We start from the raw sequence: 19,968 nt of genomic DNA, 5'->3' as shown, positions 1-19,968 counted from the left end.
ACAGTGAAGAGTGTGTTATATTAGAGTGTTACAGTGAATAGTGTGTTATATTAGAGTGTTACAGTGAGGGGTGTGTTACATCAGAGTGTTACATTGAGGGGTGTGTTATATTAGAGTGTTACAGTGAAGAGTGTGTTATATTAGAGTGTTACAGTGAATAGTGTGTTATATTAGAGTGTTACAGTGAGGGGTGTGTTACATCAGAGTGTTACATTGAGGGGTGTGTTATATCAGAGTGTTACAGTGAGAGGTGTGTTATATCAGAGTGTTACAGTGAAGAGTGTGTTATATTAGAGTGTTACAGTGAGGGGTGTGTTACATCAGAGTGTTACATTGAGGGGTGTGTTATATCAGAGTGTTACAGTGAGAGGTGTGTTATATCAGAGTGTTACAGTGAAGAGTGTGTTATATTAGAGTGTTACAGTGAATAGTGTGTTATATTAGAGTGTTACAGTGAGGGGTGTGTTACATCAGAGTGTTACAGTGAGGGGTGTGTTATATCAGAGTGTTACATTGAGAGGTGTGTTATATCAGAGTGTTACAGTGAGGGGTGTGTTATATCAGAGTGTTACAGTGAGAGGTGTGTTATATCAGAGTGTTACAGTGAAGAGTGTGTTATATTAGAGTGTTACAGTGAATAGTGTGTTATATTAGAGTGTTACAGTGAGGGGTGTGTTACATCAGAGTGTTACATTGAGGGGTGTGTTATATTAGAGTGTTACAGTGAAGAGTGTGTTATATTAGAGTGTTACAGTGAATAGTGTGTTATATTAGAGTGTTACAGTGAGGGGTGTGTTACATCAGAGTGTTACATTGAGGGGTGTGTTATATCAGAGTGTTACAGTGAGGAGTGTGTTATATCAGAGTGTTACAGTGAAGAGTGTGTTATATCAGAGTGTTACAGTGAAGAGTGTGTTATATTAGAGTGTTACAGTGAAGAGTGTGTTATATTACAGTGTTACAGTGAGGGGTGTGTTATATTAGAGTGTTACAGTGAACAGTCATTAGAGTGTTACAGCAAGGCATGTGTTACATTAGTTTGTTACAGTGTGGAGTGTGTTATATCAGAATGTTACAGTGAAGAGTGTGTTATATTAGAGTGTTACAGTACAGAGTGTGTTATATCAGAGTGTTACAATGAAGAGTGTGTTATATTACAGTGTTACATTGAGGGGTGCGTTATATTAGAGTGTTACAGTGAAGAGTGTGTTATATTGCAGTGTTACAGTGAGGGGTGCGTTATATTAGAGTGTTACAGTGAAGAGTGTGTTATATTAGAGTGTTACAGCAAAGAGTGTGTTATATTAGAGTGTTATAGTGAAGGATGTGTTATACCAGAGTGTTAAAGTGCGAGGTGTGTGTTATATCAGTGTGTTACAGTGAGAGGTGTGTTATATCAGAGTGTTACAGTGAGGGGTGTGTTATATCAGTGTGTTACAGTGCAAGGTGTGTTATATCAGAGTATTACAGTGAGGGGTGTGTTATATCAGAGTGTTACAGTGAGGGGTGTGTTATATCAGAGTGTTACAGTGCAAGGTGTGTTATATCAGAGTGTTACAGTGAGGGGTGTGTTATATCAGAGTGTTACAGTGCAAGGTGTGTTATATCAGAGTGTTACAGTGAGGGGTGTGTTATATCAGAGTGTTACAGTGCAAGGTGTGTTATATCAGAGTATTACAGTGCATTTATTTCATTTCATCTTAGTTTGTTCAGTTTGCTTACCCACTGTTTTTTTCAGGTTGTTTTTCTTCAGGTGTGCACTTGCTGCTGTTCAATATTCAGTATATTCACACCTAATCTGTACTAATGCTTTGTCTTTCAACACACCATTAACATATTGTTTGCCTTTGCTCCGTGACCTTTTGGTCAGCTATGTGGCCTGGTCCAATCTGCACCTTCTCCTTTGTTATCTCTTGCCCAACCCCCACCTCACTTGTTTATAATCTGTGACTTTTCTAATATTTGTCAGTTCCGAAGAAGGGTCGCTGACCCGAAACGTTAACTCTGCTTCTCTTTCCACAGATGCTGCCAGACCTGCTGAGTGATTCCAGCATTTCTTGTTTTTGTTTCAGATTTCCAGCATCCGCAGTATTTTGCTTTTATTATAGAAAAGATCGGATGTCCACCAAAGCTACGAAGTATCATCACCTCATTCCATGACAATATGAAAGGCACAATTCAACATAGCGGCACCTCATCAGACCCCTTTCCTATCCTGAGTGGTGTGAAACAGGGCTGTGTTCTCGCACCTACACTGTTTGGGATTTTCTTCTCCCTGCTGCTTTCACATGCGTTCAAGTCTTCAGAAGAAGGAATTTTCCTCCACACAAGGTCAGGTGGCAGGTTGTTCAACCTTGCCCGTCTAAGAGCGAAGTCCAAAGTACGGAAAGTCCTCATCAGGGAACTCCTCTTTGCTGACGATGCTGCATTAACATCTCACACTGAAGAGTGCCTGCAGAGTCTCATCGACAGGTTTGCGGCTGCCTGCAATGAATTTGGCCTAACCATCAGCCTCAAGAAAACGAACATCATGGGACAGGATGTCAGAAATGTGCCATCCATCGATATCGGCGACCACGCTCTGGAAGTGGTTCAAGAGTTCACCTACCTAGGCTCAACTATCACCAGTAACCTGTTCCTCGATGCAGAAATCAACAAGCGCATGGGAAAGGCTTCCACTGCTATGTCCAGACTGGCCAAGAGAGTGTGTGAAAATGGCGCACTGACATGGAACACAAAAGTCCGAGTGTATCAAGCCTGTGTCCTCAGTACCTTGCTCTATGGCAGCGAGGCCTGGACAACGTATGTCAGCCAAGAGCGACATCTCAATTCATTCCATCTTCGCTGACTCCGGAGAATCCTTGGCATCAGGTGGCAGGACCGTATCTCCAACACAGAAGTCCTCGAGGCGGCCAACATCCCCAGCTTATACACACTACTGAGTCAGCGGCGCTTGAGATGCCTTGGCCATGTGAGCCGCATGGAAGATGGCAGGATCCCCAAAGACACATTGTACAGCGAGCTCGTCACTGGTATCAGACCCACCGGCCGTCCATGTCTCCGCTTTAAAGACGTCTGCAAACGCGACATGAAGTCCTGTGACATTGATAACAAGTCGTGGGAGTCAGTTGCCAGGAATCACCAGAGCTGGCGGGCAGCCATAAAGACAGGGCTAAAGTGTGGCGAGTCGAAGAGACTTAGCAGTTGGCAGGAAAAAAGACAGAAGCGCAAGCAGAGAGCCAACTGTGTAACAGCCCCGACAAACAATTTCTTCTGCAGCACCTGTGGAAGAGTCTGTCACTCTAATATTGGCCTTTATAGCCACTCCAGGCGCTGCTCCACAAACCACTGACTACCTCCAGGCGCTTACCCATTGTCTCTCGAGACAAGGAGGCCAAAGAAGAAGAAGAAGACAGTGAGGGGTGCGCTATATTAGAGTTTTACAGTGAAGAGTGTGTTATATCAGAGCGTTACAGTGAACAGTGTGTTATATTAGAGTGTTACAGTGAAGAGTATATTATATCAGAGTGTTACAGTGAGGGGTGTGTTATATTAGAGTTTTACAGCCAAGAGTGTGTTAGATCAGAGTGTTACAGTGAAGAGTATGTTATATTTGAGTGTTACAGTGAAGAGTATGTTATATTAGAGTGTTACAGTGAAGAGTATGTTATATTTGAGTGTTACAGTGAAGAGTATGTTATATTTGAGTGTTACAGTGAAGAGTATGTTATATTAGAGTGTTACAGTGAAGAGTGTGTTATATCAGAGTGTTACAGGGCAGGGTGTGTTATATCAGAGGGCTACCGGGAATGGTCAAAGTTATATCCCACGCTGTAGCTGAACTGGATGAGTTTGTTGGGGTCGTGTGAGATAAGAACGAAACTGTTGTATTTATTCATATAGCACCTTACCACAACTCTGAGAACTTTCTTACACTGTTTCACGAACCATCAATTATTCTGAAGTGTGGTGATATTTGTAATGTGAGAACGCTCGAGGGCCATTGCGCACACAAATAGCAATGAGATACATCACAGGGTAATGTGCTAGTTGAGATAACATTGCTGACTGGTTTGTGAGGAAAACTCCTCGCTCCTGCTTGAACATTGACATGTTTAAAGGTGATGATAGGAGTTGATAGGGTAGATAAAGTATAGAACTAAGGCAGGTAGATGGAGTTAAGACATAGATCCGTCATGATATGGCGGAACAGGCTCCAAGGGCCGAATGGCCTGCCTCGTGTTCCTCTGTTCCTTCAGGATCTTTAATGCCCATCTGCCAAAGAATGGCATGTCTGACAATGTAGCACTCCTTACACAGGTGGGTTCTCACATCCAGACCATTCAATCTCCACGTACCCAGCCAATCTACCTATTCAACCAGGAGACCAACACCGCATGCGAACTCTCAATTAGCTCGTGCAGAAGATGGCATCTCTGACAGCGCAGCAGTCCCTCAGTTACTGCCCCCTCCCCCATCATTGTGGCAATCCCTCAGTACTGGCACTAGAAATGTCAGTCTAGACTGTGGGCTCAGGGCTCTGCAGCGAGGCTCCAACAGGTTGGAATTTCCCGGTCGGGGATCCAAGGAGATACGGATAGAAAACCCAGTCTCTGCAGGAGCAGCTGCTTCTGCGGTCCTTGCCCCTTATCATGCCAGGATGGTGTGGATGTGACAATGGGCAACAATCTTGGCGAAGTAGCGGAGCGGGTTTGCCTGTCAGGTCGTAGGCTTGAGGCCCATTCCAGAGACCTGAGTACAAAATCTAGGCTGACACTGTCAGTGCCAGTGCTGAGGGAGTGCTCAGTCAGAGGTACCGTCTTTTGGATGAGACCTTAAACCAAGGCCTTTTCTGTCCTCTCAGTTGGTAAAAGATCCTCGGGCATTATTCCAAGAAGAGCAAGGGAGTTCTCCCCAGTGTCCTGGTCAATATTTAACCCCCAAACCATCATCACTGAAACAGATTATCCAGTTATTACAGACATTGCTGTTTGTGGGAACTTGCTGTGTGTAAATTGGCTGCCACGATTCTGACATTACAATACTGACTACAACTCTAGAGTACTTCACTGGCTTTAAAGTATGGTGGGACATCGTGAGGATGGGAAAGGCACTATATAAATGCAATTTGTTTTTTTTTTGCCGAAGAGCTCGTACCTCACAGAAGACTTTCCTTGCCTCGGTTTCGTAGAATAACCCAACAATGATACGGGCGTCTTGTCTCTGCAGAAAAGAGGAAAAGTATTCCATTTGGTTATAAAACCAGTCAAGGGTATCCCTGCCTGCACAGCACGACGTACTTGGGGTATGAAGGAATTATTAATTCCCATCTATTACTGTACAGCATCCGTGTGTGTGTCAGTGTCAGTTCTTGGATATGTACAGTACACAGCAGGTAAAAGGGAACGATTCACTCCTGTCTGGTACTGTACAACGTGTGTGTGTGTGTGTGTGTGTGTGTGTGTGTGTGTGTGTGTGTGTGTGTGTGTGTGTGTGTGTGTGTGTGTGTGTGTGTGTGTGTGTGTGTGTGTGTGTCAGTGTCAGCTCCTGTACATGTACAGTACATGGGTGGGAGGGAGGAGGGAATGATTCAATACTGTCTGGTACTGTGCAAGGTGTCAAAGTTAATAATAAGTCCTCACTGCAACCTATTTATTCCAATGGCTCTCAGGTTACCTTGAGGTTTTTGACAGCGACACCGGGATCTGTCAGGAAGCTCTGTCTCACACTGATCTCGATCCCAGCCTCCTTCACCCGCTGCTCCAAATCATCTAACGTCTGGAGGAGGAAACAGAGGAAAGGATCAGAATTCTGAGCAACTGGGACAAGCCACTGAGTGCAACGGGAACTCGGACTTAGGGAGAGCTGAACTCCTGGCTCATCTCAGCCCCATCAGTTGGGACAATCCCGAAAACACTGCTGGATTGAAGCACCTCCAATGTCCAAATTCCAATTGGTGGAAACACGCCCAACGATGCTGAGGTCAGAAGGAGAAATAAGATCAGGAGGAGTCATAAAGTAGAAACATTGAGCTATTATGGCAAAAAAGGTGGCTATTCAGCCTTCAAGTCCATACTGTTCAATGTAGAGCAATTCAGTCAGTCTCATTCCCTAGCTCTATTCCCGTAGCCCTGAAGTTTCCCTCAATTTCCTTTCCCTATTGAAATCATTGATCGTCTCCTCTTTCACCACCCTTGTAGGCAGTGAGTTCCAGACCATTACCACTTGCTGCGTAAGAAAGTTCTTCCTCACATCCTTCCTGTAACTCTTGCCCAAAGCCTTCAATCTGTGTCCCTAGTCCTTGTACCATCAACTAATAGGAAGAGCTTCTCTTTCTTTACCTTATCGTAAACCTGTCGGAATCTTGTACAACTCAGTCAAATCTCCCCTTCCTTTGTTCCAAGGAGAACAACCCCGGCTTCTCCGATGAGAAAGAAAAGAGAGGCTTTTAGCAAATACAAGGAGAGCAAATCAATGGAAGCATTAGTGGAATACAGAAAGTGTAGGATGGAGCTTAAGAAAGCAATTAGGAGAGCAAAGAGGGCGATATGAGAAAGCTCTGGCTGGTAAAAGTAGGGAAAATCCCAAGATATTCTATAAGTATATCAATGGGAAGAAGATAACCAAGGAAAGAGTAGGATCCATTAGGGACCAAGGGGGCAAATATGTGGGTGGAGCCAGAGGACATTGGTAGGGTGTTGAACGAATACTTCACATCTGTCTTCACCCAAGAGAATGAGGATGTAGATATGGAACTGAGAGAGAGACTGTGAGGTTCTTGAGCAAATTGTCATAGGGAGTAACAAGGTATTGGAGGTTTTGGAAGGCTTAAAAGTGGACAAATATTCAGGTCTGGACGATTTGTGTCCCAGGATGCTGTGGAAGGCAAGGGTGGTGATTGCAGGGGCTCTGACCCTAATTTTTAATTCCTCTCTGGCCACGGGGGAGGTGCCAGAGGACTGGAGAACAGCTAATGTGGTCCAACTATTTGAGAAAGGTTGCAGAGATAAGCCAGGGAACTACAGACCAGTGAGTCTCATGTCAGTGGTCGGGAAACTATTGGAGAAAATTCTGAAGGAGAGAATCTATCTCCACTTGGAGAGGCAAAATTTGATTAGGAATAGTCAGCATGGCTTTGTCAGAGGGAGGTCATGCCTAACAAATTTGATTGAATTTTTTGAGCATGTGACCAGGTGTGCAGATGAGGGTAGTGCAGTTGATGTAGTTTACATGGATTTCAGCAAAGCCTTTGACAAGGTCCCACATGGGAGACTTATCAAGAAAGCAAATGCACATGGGATACAGGGTAACTTGATAAGGTGGATTCAAAATTGGCTTCACTGTAGGAGACAGAGAGTGATGACAGACGGCTGTTTTAATGACTGGAAGCCAGTGTCCAGTGGCATACCACAGGGATCTGTGCTGGGTCCCCTATTGTTTGTCATTTATATAAACGACATAGATGACTATGTGGGGGATAGGATCAGTAAGTTTGTGGACGACACAAAGATTGGCCGAGTGGTTAACAGTGAGGTTGAGTGTCTTGGGTTACAGGAAGATATAGACGGGATGGTCAAATGGGCAGAAAAGTGGCAGATGGAATTTAACGCTGAAAAGTGTGAGGTGATACACTTTGGAAGGAGTAATGTGACACGGAAGTATTCAATGAATGGCCTGACACTGGGAAGATCCGAGGAACAAAGGGGCCTTGGTGTGTTTGTCCATAGATCTATGAAGGCAGAAGAGCAGGTTAATAGGGTGGTGAAAAAGGCATATGGGACACTTGCCTTTATCAATCGAGGCATAGATTACAAAAGCAGGGAAGTCATGTTGGAGTTGTATAGAACTTTGGTAAGGCCACAGCTGGAGTACTGTGTGCAATTCTGGTCGCCACATTATAGGAAGGATGTGATTGCACTGGAGGGAGTGCAGAGGCGATTCACCAGGATGTTGCCTGGGATGGAACATTTAAGCTATGAAGAGAGGTTGGATAGGCTTGGGTTGTTTTCGCTGGAGCAGAGAAGACTGAGGGGTGACCTGATCGAGGTGTACAAGATTATGAGGGGCATGGACAGGGTGGATAGGGAGCAGCTGTTCCCCTTAGTTGAAGGGTCAGTTACGAAGGGACACAAGTTCAAGGTGAGAGGCAGGAGGTTTATGGGGGATTTGAGGAAGAACTCTTTTACCCAGAGGGTGGTGACGGTGGAATGCCCTGCCTGGGAGGGTGGTAGAGGCAGGTTGCCTCACATCCTTTAAAAAGTACCTGGATGAGCACTTGGCACGTCATAACATTCAAGGCTATGGGTCAAGCGCTGGCAAATGAGATTAAGTAGGCAGGTCAGGTGTCTTTAATGCATCGGTGCAGACTCGATGGGCCGAAAGGCCTCTACTGTACTGTATTATTCTGTGATTCTGTGAACCTGACCTTGTAGCTCGGATCCCTCATCCCTGGAACCATTCTGGTAAATCTCCTCTGCACCCTCTCAGGGACCCTCACATCCTTCCTAAAGTGTGGTGACCAGAACCGGACGCAATATTCACGGAAACAAAGAGGCAGAGGGATCAGGAAGTTGCTCGGCATCCACGAGGTCCTCACTGCGTGAAAAGGAAGACAAAGAGCTTCTTTGTCGGATGAGATGGAAGATGACTATGGACCAGAGGATCACAGCAGCTCTGAAATAAAGTGGAATTGCTGAAGAGACATGCTGAGAGCAAATCCGGTGGAGAGGGTGGAGAGCAGCGATTTCAATCCAACACTGGGTGACACATTAACCAACCCATCTAACAGGGGGTCCCTATTAATACCGTAAATAACCTTAACAAGGCTTTATATGGTGGCGTAGCACTTGTGTTACTAGACCTGTAATCCAGAGACCTGGACTGATAGTACAAGGAAGCCTGCTCTCCTTGCTTGGCCTGGCTGACATGTGACTCCAGTCCCACACTAAAGTGGTCATCTCTTAACTGCCCCCTCTGAAGTGGGCGAGCAAGTCACTCAATGGTATCCTCACCTTCTCGGGGTGGGGCAATTAGAGATGGGCAGTAAATGCCGACCTTGCCCACATCCAGAGAGTGAATTAATAGCAAATCAATGCTCCTTCCCATTCCTCCACGCCCTCCCCTTCCACCCCAACCTGTCCTCTTCATGTCGGCCGCCAGAGTTTCCCACACGCTGGCAGGCCAGCCTTACCGAAGTGAAGACCTCCGTGGTCTGTTGGATGGTGGCGATCTTCGTCCAGCCCCACCTCTTGAAGAGCTTGACCCGGGTCGGATTGTGGAGCGTGGCGGAGGGGTGGGTCCGGAAGAAGGTGGGGAAGCGTTGGCGGTTGGAGAGAGCCGGAGAGCTGGAGCCGTACGAGAGCTGCGGGGAGGAGAGCAGAGCAGAGGGTCACAGGCATGTTCAGTGATGCATGGGGGGTGGGGGTGGGGTGGGGGGGTGCCTCACACTACGTGATGCAAGTGCCCATCCTGTTCAGCCATCAACCCCTGTGCTCGCTGACCTACACTTGTTCCCAGACTGGCAATGCCTCCATTTTAAAATTGGCATTCTTATTTTCAAATTCCTCCATGTCCTCAACCCCTCCCTATCTCTGTAATCTCCTCCAATCCTACAACCCTCCGACACCTCTGCGCTCCTCTAATTCTGGCCTCTTTTGTACCCCCGATTTTAACTGTTCTACCATCGGTGGCCGTGTCTTCAGCTGCCTAGGCCCCAAGTGCTGGGATTCCCTCCCAAACCTCTTGGCCTCTGTACCTCACTTTGCTCCTTTAAGACACTCCTTAAAGACCCTCTTTGACCAAGCTTTTGGTCATCTGACCGAACATCTCCTTATCCAGCACGGTGTCAAATTTTGCTTGATAATTGCTCCTGTGGAACGCCTTGGGGGGCATTTTACTACATTAAAGGTGCTATCTAAATGCAAGTCATTGTTGTTGGCTCAGACCCTGGGAGCACCACACTGCGCGATGCACTTCACACTGTGTGCTCCCTCCCCGATTGGCAGGGTCTCACTGCGTGAAGTCGGGGAATTCACGGCTTCCACTTACAGAATAGCTCAGCTCAGCGAATCAGCATCTGAATTGCTGCCAAGCTCCCAGTGTTGCTAAGCAACGCCGCATCAAAGAGTCGAAGGTTAGTGAAAGTGCGCTACTCTGTGCAAATTGGATGAGAGCCATTCAGCACTGTGACTCCTGATGGGCTCAAAGAGCTTCCAATTTATTCAAGCTAAGGGCCGGTTTCAGCTAGAGACAAGCAGCTGAAAGCTGGAGGCAGCCAGTAACACGGGCACTTGTTACCCCTCTCCTCTCTCTCCCGCTTCCCTTCTCTCTGCCCTCTCTCCCTCTTCTCTCTATCCCTGTCTCTCTGCTGTCTCCTCTTTCTTTGCCCCTCTCTCTGCTTCTCTCTGTCTGCTCCTCTCCCTCACTGTCTGTCTCCCTCTCTGCTCTTTTTCTCTGCCTCCTTCTCTCTCTCTCTCTGCCTCTCTCTCTGCCCTTCTCTGTCTGTCCTCTCTCTCGCTCACTTTGCCCTTGTATCTGCCCCCTCTGTCCTTCCCTCTCTGTCCCAGTCTCTCTGCTCTCTTTGCCCCTCTTTCTCTCCCCCCCCCCTCTCTCTTGCTGTCAACTCTCATTCTCTGCCTTTCTCTCTCTCCCTCTGCCCTTGTATCTGCCCCTTTCCTCTCTCTCTGCCTCTGTCTCTCTATCTGCCCGCGCTCTCTCTCTGCTCCTTCTCTCTGCCTTGCTCTCTCTCGTTTCTACCCCTCTGTTCCTCTCTCTCCCTGTCCCAGTGCCTCTTCTCCCTCTTTCCCCCTCCCCCTCTCTCCGTCCCCTCTCTCTGTCGCTCAATCTCTCTGCCCCTCTCTCTCCACCCCTTCTTTCTCTCTCTTTCTCCACCCCCCCCACTTTGCCCCATGTCTGTTTTTACAATGAAGCATCTATACATTAACCTGTCTGTTTTCCTTTACAGACCCTAACCGATCTGCTGTGTATTTGTTTTCAGGCTTTTTTATTTAAATTTTTACGTAAAATCAGTGAAATAGAAACACAACAGTTTTGCAGCTACCTCCACTATGAAAAGCATCGACAAACTGTTCCTGTGATCACTCAAAATTAAAATTACAGCTTAAAATGAGAGATGAGGAGATCTGGTTCCTGCTATTGACACCAGTTTCAAGGACCTGACCCTTTCTAGGCCGCACTGCCGCTCCAACATGGCTTCCCGATTTCCCAAACTGTACTTCTAGTTCAGCCTGGGGCCTACCTTGACTATTTCTCAGTTGCCTTAGTACTGCAGGAGAGTAAATCACCCATCGGTGAGGTACTGAGCCATAGGGAACAGAAAGATCCCAGAATATGATTCCAGGCTGATCTCATCATGGTGGTGTAGTGGTATTGCTACTGGACAAGTAATCCCGAAGCCCTGACTAATGCTGTGGGAACAAATCTGGAATAAAAAGCTTGTCTCAGTAATGGTGATCATGAAAATACGGATTGTCGTAAAACCCATCTGGTTCCCTCATGGCCTTTAGGGAAGGAAATCTGCCCCTTTACCCAGTCTATGGCCTGCATGTGACTCCAGACCCACAGCAATGTGGATGACTCTTAACTGCCCTCTGAAGTGGCCTGGAAAGCCACTCAGTTGTATCAACACCACCGCAGAGAAATCAAATAAGAATAAAAATGGATGGCCACTAGACATCAACCTAGGCACTGCAGAGCCTTCCTGGAAACTTGTGCCAAAACTGTCCCACAGTCGAGTCAATCAATAGCCTGGCATACTCACTGAATCACACCTTACAGCCAATGCCCCAGACTCTTTCATCGCTATCCCTGGGTATGTCCTGTCTCATCAGCAGGACAGGCCCACCAGAGGTGGCGGCACAGCGTTAAACAGTTGGGAGGGATTGACCCTGGGAGTCCTCAACATTGACTCCAGAGCCCATGAGGTCTCAGGGCATCAGTTCAAACATGGGCAAGGAAACCTCCTGCTGATTACCACCTACCGACCCCCCCCTCAGCTGATGAATCAGTACTCCTCCATGTTGAACACCACCTGGAGGAAGCACTGAGGGTGGCAAGGGCACAAAATGTACTCTGGGCGGGGGACTTCAATTTCCATCACCAAGAGCGGCTAGGTAGCACCACTACTGACCGAGCTGGCCAAGTCCTGAAGGACATAGCTGCTAGTCTGAGTCTGCGGCAGGTGGTGAAGGAACTAACAAGAGGGAAAATCTAATTTACATCACCTTCAGCAATTTACCTGACGCAGATGCATCTATCCATGACAGTATTGTAGGAGTGACCACCGCACAGTCTTGTAGAGATGAATCTTCCTTTGGCACTGAGGATACCATCCATTGTGTTGTGTGGCACTATCACTGTGCTAAATGGGATAGATTCAAAACAGATCTGGTAGCTCAAAACTGGGCATCCGTGAGGCACTGTGGGCCATCAGCAGCAGTAGAATGGCATCTACCCAGCAATGTGGAAAATTGCCCAGGTATGTCCTGTCCACAAAAAACAGGAGAAATCCAATCCAGCCAATTGCCGCCCAATCAATCTACTCTCAACCATCAGTAAAGTGATGGAAGGTGTCATCAACAATGCTATCAAGCGGCACTTGCTCAGCAATAACCTGCTCACTGATGCTTAGTTTCAGTCTGCCAGGGCCACTCAGCTCCTGACCTCATTACAGCCTTGGTCCAAATGTGGACAAAAAGCGAAGAATTCCAGAGGTGAGGTGAGAGTGACACCAAGGCTGAGTATGGCATCAAGGAGACCTAGCAGAACTGAAGTCAATGGGGGCAAATCTCCACTGGTTGGAGTCATACCTAGCACAAAGGAAGATGGTTATGATTGTTGGAGGTCAATCATCTCAGCTCCAGGATATCACTGCAGGGGTTCTGAGTAGTGTCCTAGGCCCAACCATCTTCAGCTGCTTCATCAATGACCTTCCCTCCATCATAAGGTCAGAAGTGGGGATGTTCGCTGATGATTGCACAACGTTCAGCACCATTCGTGACTCGTCAGATACTGAAGCAGTCCGTGTAGAAATGCAGCAAGACCTGGACAATATCCAGGCTTGGGCTGATAAGTGGCAAGTAACATTCATGCCATACAAGTGCCAGGCAATGACCATCTCCAACAAGAGAGAATCTAACCATTTTCCCTAGACATTCAACGGCATTACCATCACTGAATCCCCCACTATCAACATCCTGGTGGTGACCAGAAACTTAACTGAACTCGCGATATAAATATCGTGGCTACAAGCGCAGGTCAGAGGCTGAGAATTCTGCGGCGAGTAACTCATCTCCTGACTCCCCAAAGCCTGTCCACCACCTACAGGGCACGAGTCAGGAGTGTGATGGAATACTCTCCACTTGCGCGGATGGGTGCGGCTCCAACAACACTTAAGCAGCTCAACACCATCCAGGACAAAGCAGCCCGCTTAATGGGCACCCATTCACCACCTTCAACATTCACTCCCTCCAACACTGATGCACAGTGGCAGCAGTGTGTACCATCTACAAGATGCACTGCAGCACCGCACCAAGGCTCCTTCGACAGCACCTTCCAAACCCACAACCTCTACCACCTAGAACGACAAGGGCAGCAGATGCATGGGAACATCACCACCTGCAAGTTCCCCTCCAAGTCACACACCATCCTGACTTGGAACTATATCGCCGTTCCTTCACTGTCACTTGATCAAAGTCCTGGAACACTCTCCCTAACAGCACTCTGGGTGTACCTACACCAGATGGACTGCAGCAGTTCAAGATGGCAGCTCACCACCACCTTCTCAAGGGCAATTGGGGATGGGCATCAAATGCTGGCCTGGCCAGCGACGCCCACATCCTATGAAATAATATAAAAAAAGGCTGATCTCACATGGGGTGGCCATCGAGCCACTGGGATCTTCCTCACTTCTTTGGACCTGGAAGGGAGGAAGTCAGTCGGTTCCCCACTCCTGATCCCAGGAATGTGCAGGAGCATTTGAATGTGGCAGTCTGGACAGGATTGGGCCAAGCTGGCGTGACCCCTACTGTTGAATATCCTACTATCCTTAGCACATATGAAGGATAGGCACACGGGCAAGGTGGGCGAGGGTTAAATGTGCCTAAATCTCTCACAGAACCAGAACGGGAGTGTGAACCCATCCTGTTACACAAGGGTTAAAGCACGCGCATAGTTTGTTCCTTGTCTCTCACTGCATTTCTGGGTCGAGCTCTACAGGGTGGTTGCCTTGGCAACGGTGTGCACTCCTCACATTGCGCTCTCTCTTATTAGCCATCTGGAAAACTTGGCAACCAATCACATTTAAGCCAATGGGAGGGACCAGGAGTGGGTCAGGGTTCAGCTGGGTCGGGGGTTTGGTGGGGGGGCGGGGAAAGCAGTGCGCAGCTGGGGAAGTAGAGAAGGAGCCCGTGAGCACCAATGAGGTGGAGATTCTCGCCCGTCTCCTCCCCTCCTCCTGCCACTAGTCCTGGCTGACACGCCACAGCTGACACATTTGGCATCTGCGAGCTCAGCTCTCTCGGTGAGCGACTGAGCCAGAAACAGCCGGGTGCATGCAGGCAGCCAACGGGCATCAGGGCGGCCATTTTAACAATTGGCCGGCAATTTAAAATGGCTGCTATTGGGACTGGTCGCCCAGTTACGACTGATTTTCCATTCTTTGGCCTTCAATGGAAAAGAAAAATCGGGCAGAGATGCATAACGGGCAGGTAATTCGATATCAGCCATTTCATACCACGACCCAAAGTTAAAATTGCCCCCCATGTGACTCTATTGGCAGGACTGGGCCTTGGTCATAAAGTTAGCCACCTTTTTGAAACTTTTCCTTACTGCCCCATCCTCCACCCCTCCGATTCTCGTTGGGGGCCCAATTCCGCAGGTGCTGGCTCCCCTCCACTCCCAAGTGACCATTCCTCACATGCGACCTTGCGCAGTCTGTTCAACCATGAGTGGCATCGAACCTTGGCTTCACCTAGCGTGCAGGCAAGCAGGAGCCCAGGCCGAGCTTTCTTTCCTTTCTCTCCGTCCCTATCCCGGGAGCCCTCGGGGCAATGCCTCTGACCACTCCCGCCCCGTCATCAGTTCACAGGTTTTTCGGACCTGCACAGGTCAACAACAACCATTCGCATTTACATAGCGTCTTAAACTACGGACAAGGTTTTAAGGAGCGACTTAAAGGAGGAGGGAGCAGTAGAGAGGCGGAGAGGTTTACGGAGGGTATTTCAGAGCCAAGAGCAGAGTAACTGCAGGCATGGCCACCGATGATGGAGGGATATAAATCGGGGATGTGGAAGAGAGCAGAATTAGAGGGTGGCAGAGATTTCAGAGGGCGGTGGAGATAGATGTCTGAAGACATTCTTTCTCTTGATACCATCTTCAGGAGTGTCCATTTCTTGCTGCCCAGCTTCCATTTTAATTGATCGCCTGCCCCGACCATCGCCAAAAATAAAACGTGGCTGATTTTTTTTTTTCAAATGAATGCAGGCCAAGGGCAAAAGAAGTTAAAAAGAAAGCACAGATTCAGCCACGCTTGCCACTGAACACGTGAGACACAGATTTAATGGGAACTGACAGCAAGGAAGAACAGTCAAGCGATGAGAGGTTTATCTTGTCACTAATCCCACCAGGACTTTCCATCACGATTTCGACAACAGGGTCAAAGGGCAATCAGCGTTCACTCACAACTGGTTTAATAGTTTGTGTGTCTGAACTCCCCTGTGTCTACACTATGGAGATTTATGGAGGAGATTCTGTCAATTATTGGCAGCAACACTCCCATTCATTTTTATAAAGGGATCCAGGGCTTATTGATCAGAGTGCTGGAATAGGACGCGGTTTTATTTCAACCTGCAGCGTCAACAACAGTTACTTGCTTTTAACATAGTGACATATCCCAAGACACTTCACAACAGGGTTAGCAACAAAATAGGACACCGAGCCACACATGGCGATCTTAGGTCAGGTGACCAAAACCTTGGTCAACGAGGTAGGTTTTAAGGAGAGCCTGAAAGGAGGAAAGCGAGGTGGAGAGGCGGAGAGGTTTAGGGAGGGAATTCCAGAGCTTGGGGCCCAGGCAGCTGAAGGCACGGCCGCCGACAGTGGCAGGATTAAAATCAGGGGCGCTCAAGAGGCCAGAATTGGAGCAGCTCAGATATCTCGGAGGGTCGTGGGGCTGGAGGAGATTGCAGAGATGGGGAGGGACGAGGCCATGGAGAGAGATTATGAAAAGGAGGCAGAGGATTTTAAAATGGAGGTATTGCTTAACCAGGAGTCAATGTAGGTCAGCGAGCACAGGGGTGATGGGTGGACAGGACTAAGTGGGAGTTAGGAGACCGGCGGTAGAGCTTTGGAAGACCTCAAGTTCACAAAGGGTGGGAGGTGAGGACACTCCCAGAACAGAGCACGGCATCGGTGCAGCAATAGCAGCAGGTATTAACGGCTGTTGAGCACTCCCGTTTAAGGGGTTCTCACGTCCTTTAAGTTCTGGATCGCAATTGTTTATCGGCCAATAGGGAGCCAGCTATCACAGGAGACCATAGATCACAACACAGAGCCTTTGCTTCCTACACCAGCCGCTGAAACATCACAAACACCGCCATGTAAACTTGCCTTTATGAAAGGCAGTTCATTAAACTCAGGCACAGCTTCAACCCAGTCCCTGTTTTATTTTACATAAATACTTGAGTGAATGACACACAGTTTTCACAGTGACAGCAGGCAATTTCCTGTCCTCCTCAGTGACAGAAAACCGACAAAAGATCCACTTTGCTATCTGTCTCGGTGTATGCCCACTTTTCCAGCAAAGCTATTCTAAAATGATCTGTTCTGGTATTTCTGTGACTGCCTGCTGGGACTACAGCTCACCCACCGACACTGTTAACCAGGTCATCGCAACCGATGGAGTATACAATCAGGCGGTGCGTAAAACGGGCGTCCGGCACAAACACTTTCAGTTCCCCCAGGCGGGCTTGGTTATAATTAACCCCCACCTCCGCCCGAGGGTTGGGAATGGAGGAGATAGGGAGAGAGAGAGAGACAGATAAATGCAGTCAGCCACAGAAAAACAAGGACAGAAACAAACAGAAAGAGAGATGGCGATATAGATGGAGAGACACAAAGCCAGAGGGAGAGAGAGATGAAGAAAGTCAGACAGAGAGACGGAGAGCGATGGGACAGAGGGAGAGAAATGGAGTTAAAGGGAGAGAGACAGAGTCAAAGGGAGACAGACAGAGAGACAGATAGAGGTAAGAGAAGGATGGAGAGAGGTGGAGACAGAGGGAGAGAAACGGAGTTAGAGGGAGAGATCCAGAGAGAGAGAGAGATAGGGACGGAGGGAGAGAGATGTTTACAGAGAAAGAGAGACAGAGAGAGACAAGGGACAGAGGAAGAGAGATGGGGCTAGAAGGAGAGAGATGAGAACAGAGGGAGAGAGATGGAGGGAGAGAGATAGAGAGAGCTGGATAGATGACAGAGAGAGAAACAGATGACAGAGAGACAGGAACAGTCGGGGAGAGAGATGAGAGGTGGAGAGTGACAGAGACAGATGGAGAGAAAGGGAAAGAGATAGTTGACAAGTGGAGATAGGGAGAGGTTCTCCAGGTCCTCACTCATGTCCAAGCCATGCTACTCACCACGATCAGGTTCCACATCCGAGCTGCCTCTGCCACCAGTGTTGAGACACCACTGCACCCTGGCAGGAGGACGATCTTCATGGGCTCATTGTAGAGCAGCTCATACAGATACTTGGTGGATTTCCCAGGGTCACACTGAAAAGACAAGAAGAACCAATCAGGCAGGGACACAGCCTTGCAGCCCAGGGTTCAATCCTGGGTATCTGGGGTTCAGTGGATTCTCGTTACAATTTCAATTCAAAACCCCAGGGATTGCTCGAGATTCCTGCTGGTGAGTGCTGAGTGTTTCATGTGTTGGTGTGACGTTCATCTGTCCAACAGGTGTTATCATGTGTGTTTTGTCAGCTGTGACTCAATGGATAGCACTCTCACTTCGGACTCAGAAGGCTGTGCGTTCAAGTCCCACTCTAGATCCAGCACCGAGGGAGTGCTGCACTGTCGGTGGGGCTGTCTTTTGGATGAGACGCTAAACGGAGGCTCCTGTCTGCCCACCCAGGTGGACATAAAAAGAATGCATTGCGCTATTTTGAAGAAGTTCAGGGGAATTCTCCCAGTCACTATTTATCTCTCAAACAGATTACTTGGTCATTTTATTTCCTTGCTGTTTGTGGGATCTTGTTTTTGGCAAAGCAGCATTGAGTACACTTAAAATGCACTTCATTGTCTGTGATGTACTTTGGTGCCTTCTGAGGATAGGAAAGGGGCTATACAAATGCAAGTTTATCTCTGTTACAAGTGGATAGAGGAAGGCAACACCAACATGCTAACCACTTGTTCACTAATTACAGCATCATAGAATAATACAGCACAGAAGGAGGCTATTCAGCCCATCATGCCAGTGTCGGCTCTTTGAAAGATCTATCCAATTAGTCCCACTCACCCACGCACCCCCACCCCCCGCGCCCCCGCTATTTCCCCATAGCCCAGCAAATTTACCCTTTTGAAGTCCTTATTCAATTCATTTTTGGATGTTACTATTGAATCTGCTTCCGTTGTCCTTTCAAGCAGTGCATTCCAGATCATTACAACTCACCGAGTAAAAGAAAAAGGAATCAATCTCCCCCTATGGCTTTTTAGCCAATTTTCTTTATTCTGTGTCCTCAGTTATCGACCGTTCTGCCAGTGGAAACTGTTTCTCCTAATCTACTCTATCAAACACCACAACCTTCCCAAGGGCAATTAGGGATGGGTAACAAATGCTGGTCCAGCCAGCGATGCCCATATTAAAAAAAAAATCAACATTTTGAACGCCTCAATTACATTTCCCTTCAACGGTCTCAGCTTGAAGCAGAACAGCCTCAGGCTGTCTAATCTCTAATATTGCCAGCATTAACTGCCAGACTGAAAGGATTGATTCTTCCCTTCCTCTCCGATTTGTTGCGAAGGAATTTGTTTGACCTTCCAGGACATTCCCCGAAAAAAAAAAACCCACAGGCACAGGCAAAGGGAAAAAGGCCCTCTCTGGTACAAAGTCGGCATCCAAAACCACTTACCCAGAGAGGAAAGACCCGTGACGCTGCACGGTAAAGCGGGATGTGAAGGGTTAAAGGAAAAGAGGAGAGGCAGAAAGAGAAGAAGAACGAGGAGAAGAGAAGAATCCATTAATGTCACTCGGCCAGTTCCCTGGGGCCTTGGTGATGAATGTGTTGTTTTCATGTAATTGGCACAGTCGTTGCCTGAACTGCAGGATCTGCGACTGATGCTCACACCTTGCACCTGCTCACACCCGACAGCTCCTCAGAGTTCACGGGAACTGTGAGAAGCTCGTACCGACTCTCCCCCCACCACGACGTGCACATTAAACAGGAGCACCGGTGTGTGAGGGCTGGCTTAAGAGTTAGCAAGCTTCCGCTGTGAGGCTTTCGCACATTGGGTCGCACAGCGCGCTCTCAGCACCGACCGACGGCATTGTGTCCTGGTGAGGCTGAGTCAGAGTGATTCACCTTTGAAGCCTCCGCCCCACAGCTAACCTCCTATTGCCTTTGGATATCTCATCCCTGCATTCACCTTCCTGACGGCTCGAATCCTCCACTGTTCTCACCAACGCACCCCTCCCCCTCCCGCTTCCACACAAGATCCAACATCTCAACAGCTGCCTCCTGGCTCAGTCCTGCTCACTTATAACATCTGACCCACACTGCCTCCCATCTTATCCTGTTCTCAGTCATGTTCACCTCTGACACACCCCCGCCCCACTGCCTGAACTCCTGTTGCTATCTGATTCACCCCACGAGGAGGCCAAGTCATTCCGCCAATTTAGAGGCAGTAGATTAAGTGCAGGCAATAACTACAATAACCAGCCTTTGTTCAGTGAGCTTGC

At 48.0% G+C, this 19,968-nt stretch overlaps 1 protein-coding gene across 1 annotated transcript in view; it reads right to left on the bottom strand.

Moving 5' to 3' along the window:
- Positions 1-19,968, bottom strand: part of gabbr1b (gamma-aminobutyric acid (GABA) B receptor, 1b) — a 586,011-nt gene that overhangs the window by 75,206 nt on the left and 490,837 nt on the right. The window contains 4 exon segments of the mRNA XM_068009633.1: positions 5,158-5,223; positions 5,677-5,778; positions 9,191-9,361; positions 17,649-17,783. Coding sequence (XP_067865734.1) covers positions 5,158-5,223; positions 5,677-5,778; positions 9,191-9,361; positions 17,649-17,783 — 474 coding nt within the window.

This window comes from Heterodontus francisci, chromosome 29 (genome assembly GCF_036365525.1).
Source record: "Heterodontus francisci isolate sHetFra1 chromosome 29, sHetFra1.hap1, whole genome shotgun sequence".
NCBI lineage: Eukaryota > Metazoa > Chordata > Chondrichthyes > Heterodontiformes > Heterodontidae > Heterodontus > Heterodontus francisci.
Note: the sequence above shows the minus strand (reverse complement) of the source record. Positions and strands in the feature narration are given on the sequence as shown.